General features: G+C 27.3%; 1 protein-coding gene across 1 annotated transcript in view; it reads left to right on the forward strand.

Annotated features, from left to right (window-relative positions):
* Positions 1 to 7326, forward strand: part of LOC111625810 (E3 ubiquitin-protein ligase SH3RF1-like) — a 98675-nt gene that overhangs the window by 64453 nt on the left and 26896 nt on the right. The window contains exons 7-9 of the mRNA XM_023369042.1: positions 1269 to 1364; positions 3431 to 3471; positions 6478 to 6569. Coding sequence (XP_023224810.1) covers positions 1269 to 1364; positions 3431 to 3471; positions 6478 to 6569 — 229 coding nt within the window. The remainder of the gene's footprint in view (positions 1 to 1268; positions 1365 to 3430; positions 3472 to 6477; positions 6570 to 7326) is intronic.

The raw sequence follows: 7326 nt of genomic DNA on the forward strand, positions 1-7326 counted from the left end.
GTCTTGTCTAGCATGCACTAATACAATCCACTTTCATCCATATTATAAACATTTTGCAACTCGTACTGTCCAATCATGTCAGACAATGTTTCACAAGCACCTCATACAACTTGGTCATCCACTTTGGCTGTTTCACCTTGTCTGATATGCTGTGAAATTCCATGACTGCTTGAATCATGCAAACCAACCCTTGCTGTATTGGAAGTCTGTAATTCTCATCAGTTTTCCAAATTCGTTTGCTTTTTCTATAATTACAGTGTCTGTTAAAATTCCATGTTTGGCATTAACTTGGCTAATTCACATTACTAGGATATCTTCAAAATTCTCATGTTTAACAGATCTAAGTCGCAATGCCTTAGAGGAAGACACTTGCAGCCACTTTGTTTTTCTTCCAAGTTGTGTGCAATGTATTTGTGACTGATTGTTTTCTTCCACAAAAAAGAAAGTGTTCTGCTATTCTTTATTGTTGACTAGTATTTGGAAATTTCTCTTTTTTTAAACAGATTTCATTTTTTTCTATAATTGAAGTGACTGCTTGTTTACTCATATTGAGGACACTCACACAACAGTAGATTACAGCAAGTTAACAATACAGTAGAGTAGAATACTATGAAAGAGCAACAGATTTCAAAGTAAAAAGTCAAAACTCATTGCTATCTATTGTGGGTGAAACACACCCAACATTCTACCAGAATAATTCATTACAAAACTGTTTAGGGGAAAGGGATTCCAAAAATTTTTGCTGGCATTAAGTGAGTTGGCATAGTAATGGGGTTTTTTAATATATACTTCATAGAAAAGGTTTGTTCTTCATAAATATATGGCAGTAAATGAAGGTGACACTCTAATGAAGGGGCATACTAATGAGGGTTGACTGTATATTAATTCTAAAAATAGAGTTTTGGAGCATTTAAATGAAAATAAATTCTGTAATATGTAAAGTTGTTTTTGATATTGAGAAAAATATTTTTAAAACTTAATACTGTATTTTTGGTTACTTTTAGAGAAGTTTGGCTTTATCTTATTAAAGTATATTATACAAAACTGTAAAACTAAATTTATTATAAACAAATAAGATTTAATGAATTAATTATAGATACTGATTTTAAATGGTTAAAATCAAATGATACAGCCAAATTATCTGGTTGTATTGCTTGGTTTTCTATGATTAAATGATAAGAACAAAATAGCTAATCTAGTGTTTATTTACTCATTTTTAACATTAATTTAAAAATAACAATAAATTGTTTTTTCTATTTATTTTGAAGGGAGATATAATCACAGTAATACGAAGAGTGGATGATAATTGGGTTGAAGGTAAACTGGGAGAAAGAATTGGAATTTATCCTATTTCTTTTGTTGAGGTCAGTTTATTTGTTAATAATCAAAATTATTTGAAAAGATAAATTTTAAATTCATTTATTAAAATTTAATTTTCAAAACTAGGTTTTTAATGTGGAAATCTTGAAAATAATTTTAAATTTGGGTCAAGCGATTTATTTGCATTTAGAATTGATATTTAAAATATTTATTACTTAGCATTATCAATTATGATCTTAATTAAATACTTGACAAACTGGTAGGGAAAATTGAAGTTTATATATGTTCCATTTCAAAATTTCTTGTACTTTTTAAAATATTTTTCTGTTAAAATTCTGATGATGATATAATAATAATAATAATAATTTGAAAATTCTGCTATGATAAGCAGAAAAAATTTTTCTGCTTATTATAGCAGAAAAACTTCTGCTATGATAATTTCTGCTGCTACCCTGTGATCATGGGCTAATATAATTAAATATTAATACAGTAAAGTGTTCATTGTTCATTGAATTATATTTATTGAACTGCTATTCTCTGATCAGAGTACTGATAACAAAATAGCAGTTTTAGTAAGTATGTGTTTCAAAAAGGTTTTTGTATTAACAAAAAACTGACTTTCATTAATAGTGTAATTATACTGATTGAATAAATGGACATTTATTACACTTTTGATTTACTTAGTAAATTCAAGTAAAATCAAATAAAATCTGTCTTATTCAACCATATTTATAATTAGGCCACTTGATCATCAGAAATAACTAGTTTTTTTTTTTAATTAAAATTTTCTATAAATGAATAACTTATTTGTATTTTAAAATTTGTAATCAGGCATAATTTTGACACACAATTCTGCATTTTTTTTTTCCTTTTACATTTATATTAGAATCTGTTTTGTTTCATTACTGTAAAATCTATTATATATTTAACAATTAAAACAGCAGAATGATGCTCAAGGCAGGTCTCGTTCTCATTCTCCAATCTTCTTTGGTATCACTGCTTTTGGGCGCGATCATTCAAACTTCACTGGTCACAACCATAAGGTCGTCCATGATGCATTTTTGATGAAATTAATTTATCCAATTTCGAAATTTCGCTCCGTTGCGTGTCTGCCGGGTTGAATTTTTGTCGATGCGTAACGAAAAGTTCCTGTTTTTGAAAAAAATAATCGTGGCTATTGTATAGTCCAAAATTATTTTTTTATTTTGCACAAACAATATACAGTTTAATCTGATTATAACGTCATCTGAGGTAATGACAATCCTAATATAACGTCACATTTTTATCGGTCCCACGATTTTACTATACTAGATAATGTTAAAAAACCTACTTGTAACGACATAAAACCCTGTTTTAATGTCATATTTGAAGCACTCCCAAATTTATAAAATTAGATTACAAATTTTATTTAACAAAAAAAATACTACTTATTTAGTACTAGGGTCAGAGTCCACTTCCTAGAATGATTGTGGGTGGTAGTCTCACCACCTGACTTTGGTTTGTCTATTTGTAGAGAGAGTCGCCATTTTGTATTTTATTTTGACTCTGTTTTCGGTCCCCTGAGTACCTACAAGTCTGGTTTTTTATGTGTGCATGATTTGGTCACCTAATACTCTGTGCCAAATTGCAACTCCTGACATGTAATCCTTCATACTTCTAAGCTGGTAACACAGAAGGCAAATTTTATAAACAAGACAGTCTTGTCAAAAAGAAAATTAATATTATGACTTTAATACAACAGATTACAATAAATACATTTAAAACATAAACATGAATAAATAAAATTTTATTTAATTATTTATTTACATTGTCTTGTATAAGAAAAATGAATAGTTATAAGATTTTAATTTACAGTATATATAATTAATTAATTATTATTTTCTTGACAACAAATTTCATAAAACTAAACTTAAAAATATGTTATCTTGAGTTTTATCACTGAGGTTTATTTAATCAACAGCTTCTGCTTTTAAAACATTCCATGCTAATTTAAGCATAACTATTACATAATAGTTATCATTTAAAAGTTTTTCTGCATTAGAAGAATATTTTTATTTATTTTTAATCTGTTAAGAGTTAAAAATTTTAACAATATTTTTAATGTTTTCAGATGAATGCATCAGCTAGAGCATTAATGAAGTTATCTTCTAAGTATGTACATAATTTTTTAATATTATTAAAATTTTAACATTATTATGCCTCATTATTAAGTTTTCATACTTTTCTGTTTATTCATTTATTAATAATTTATTTGAAATAATTTTTAACATAAAATATTATGGACCACACTTTTAGAAATGCTGTTGTGTCTCATATTATTACATTGAATTAACTCAATATTTTCTTAAAACTTTTAGTTAATATTTTAAAAATAAACATTTTTGATATATTTGGAATAATTTTTCACTTTTTGAGAAATTACTACAAATTTATTGTATTCTTATGTAATGTTATCAGTAAAACAAGTTGAAACATACTTAAAATTATGAGTAAAGCATGTAGTGAATGTATGTGCTTCTTTTAATTTACTAAGCCTAAATTTTGGCTTTTATTAGTAACTTAAATTACACAGGAAGAAACTTTCATTGATATAGGCTTTATTGCTGTATTTGGAAATGCATTTCAGGTTTTGATAAACCCTTCCAGTTCTTTTTTACTGATATCAATCTGTGTTAAATAATCAAATAATATATTAAGTTTAATTTCCAAATTTTAATATTATAAAAACCTGTATATGGATAAAAAAAACCAAAAATTTAAGCTTAGTAGATTAACAGAAACTAGTAATGGAACAATCAATTAAAGCATATGTGCTTCTTGTTTCATGGTTTGTGTTTCATTGGTTTTAATGTTATTTTTTGAAGTTTCAGATTGTAAATATGTATTTAATAATCTGGAATGTACTCCAAAAGTAAATAATATCTTAATGTATATACTTTAATGGCATAATTTGAAATTGTTAAAAAGTCAGGTAATATTTATTTGTACCTTTGTTTTATACAGTTTAATTTTAACAACTGAAAAGGGATGATACAAGTCCAAAATGCATTTTGTTAAGGATACTTATAACACTTTTCTTTTAATGATGTTTTGCCAAACTTACAAAATAACAGGTTGCTAAAATAACATTTTAATACAATATACCAAACAAGAAGCTAAATGAAGGATACATCATTTGCTTAAAGATTTGATAATATCTATATCTTCTACTGCATGCATAAATTGCCTTCATTTAGCTTGAAACTTAAACTATGGAAGCAGGCACAGTAAATTATTTGATGTAAAATTCAGAGAATAATTTCTAAATTTAAACTAGTTTGTTACATTATTAAACATCATACAGTCCTTCCAACAATAATAGAACATACAGTGATTGCCTAGAAACTCTCTACTATTTTTATGTAACTTTGTTGAAATTTTTTTGATAGCAAAATATCAACAATTATTGCATGAGTTTGGAGAAAAATGATTAATAAACAAAAGAGTTAGATATTGTCGTCAAAAATAGGATGTCCAACATTAATAGAACATGTGCTGATTAAAATTAATTACAAAGAAAGTAATGATTGGACTCCATAAAATTTGCATAAAAATACAAACAAGAAGTGAAAAGAAAGGCTTAGTAAATTGCATAGTATCTTACTATTAAAAATGGGATGTGGGAAGGATCTAACTGTAGAGGATGATCAAAATTGATGTGTTTCACCAGGAAGGGAGAAAAGTAACTTTTGATTGCTGAATGAAGTCTTTCCAAATTTTTAGCAATCTCAAAGTATCTCAATAAGGAGCAATGAACAGGAAAATGAAACAGTGGGTGCAAGAATTCAACAACACCTGGAGAACAATGTGCAATTGTTTGATGTGCACTGCAAGGAAACACATCCTTTCAAAAAATCAAAAATGAATTGAAGCTGAGCTGCAGTTAATCAACAATGCACAATATTTTGAGATCAACAGACAATGTTTCTTTCATCAAAAAGAAGAGAGACAACCAGCTCAAGGAGAAACAAAAACAACTTTTACAGTTTGCCAGAGACAAGTTTGAAAGATGGGAAGGAAGGCAGAAAGTAATTTTCTCAAATGAGAAAAAGTGGAATCTTGATAGACCTGATAGTTTTAAGTATTATTGGGCAGACAAAAGACTAGATCAAAAGCAGTATTCAAAGAGAGTAGCTGGTGATGGTACACTCATCACTTGGGCAGAGATTGGATGGAATGGAAAGACAGATCTAGTACTTATTAAAGGTCGAAATAACTCTCAAACATATATGGAGCTTGTCTGGAGGTAGCTCCAAACTTATGGACAGAAAATTGATGGAGAGGACTTTGAATTCATGCAGGATAATATAAGCTTCCATGTATCAAAATCAATGTTATCCTTTTTCAGAGCAAGAATGTTTGACTTTTGGACTGACCACCCTTCAGTGCAGATTTAAATTCAATTGAAAATTTTTGGGGTGACTTAGTTTTCCAAATGTATAGCAGTGGAAAGCAATAAAGGACTGTCACTGAACTAAAGGCTGTTCTCATGGAAATATGGGAAAATATTCCACAAGAAAGACATTGAATTAATCAAAAATTGCAATCAAATTTTATTTTTCAGCATGTTTTCAAAGATGGTAGTAAAATCAGCTACTAATTTTAATTTAAAGATATCATAAGTCAAGATGTTCTCTTAATCTTGGACATTCTATTTTTGCTAATAGTATCTATCTCTCTTGTTTATTAATAATTTTTCTCCAAACTTGTGCTGTAATTGTTGATATCTAATGAAATTTTCTAGTACATTTTATAGTAAAAGTTATATGAATATAATAGAGTTTCTAAGCAAAAACTGTATGATATATTACAGTTCTTCCAACAATAATATAATATAGACTGATAGAAATTGTATTTTCTATGCATCTATTGATACCATATTCTTCATAACATATTATTTATCTCGAGAAAATATATTTTTCCTCTTTTAACTTAACCCAAATTTACATTGGTTTTTTACTCATTTTTATAAATAGATAATAAACTCTCTCTCTTTCTGTGTTAAATATTCCAATTTTATTCATTGTTAAAGAAAGAATACATTATAAAAATATTTTTATATTTACTTATTATAAACATTTTTTTAATTTTATAAATAACCTTTTACAAACTTTTAAGTGTTCAAGGTGGACCTTCTAAAGTGGCTCCTCCAACTCCAACTACAGATTCACAAATTACTCAGCCAACCACAACTGGTAAGTATACTAAAAGTAATAATAATATCTAGAACAACCTAGAATTCTACATAATAGTACACAGTATTAGATCTGTCAGTCACTTAAAATAAATTATTACAAAAGAAATCTTTAAAAATTTTTTTGCTGTATTGAAGATATTTAAAATTTAAATATCATTTAAAGATAGTGATAATTAGTAATAACACATTTGTAGTTTTTCTGCATAAGCTGTAATGTGTTGATTTTAGAATTAATATTAATATATGAATTTTTTATCCTACTTCAATAATAAAGTTCTTAAAACAAACCTCACTTTAAATATTTTTTACATTAACAAAATATAGAAATAATCTGAATTTTAATAGAGAGCCTCTAGGTCAGTGTTCCGCAACCGGTGTGCCGTCACATGGTGAAAGATGTGATGTGAACTTTTACATATTCTGTTAATTTCAAATTTTATTTATATATTTTTATCACAGTTGTGTTTCTTATGTATGTATGTTGTATGTTCTTATGTATGTATGTTGTTGTGTTTCTTATGTTATCTTTTGTATGTATTTCATTCTCTGCTGCAGCACTGATGAAATAAGATGATGTTTGTTTATTCTTTATTACAAGCCACCCATTTTTATGTATTCTAATAAATTATATGTAAAGAAAATTTGCTCACAGGTGTTGGTATCTGTTTAATAACAATAATAATAGGTTAGTGGCATTATGTAATTCTATTAATAGTATCATATCATACGTTTTTGAGGGGAATAACATTTTGGTGTGCCGTGTTGAGTCA

Source organism: Centruroides sculpturatus, unplaced genomic scaffold (genome assembly GCF_000671375.1).
Source record: "Centruroides sculpturatus isolate CEXI.00-Female unplaced genomic scaffold, Cexi_2.0 scaffold440, whole genome shotgun sequence".
Lineage (NCBI taxonomy): Eukaryota > Metazoa > Arthropoda > Arachnida > Scorpiones > Buthidae > Centruroides > Centruroides sculpturatus.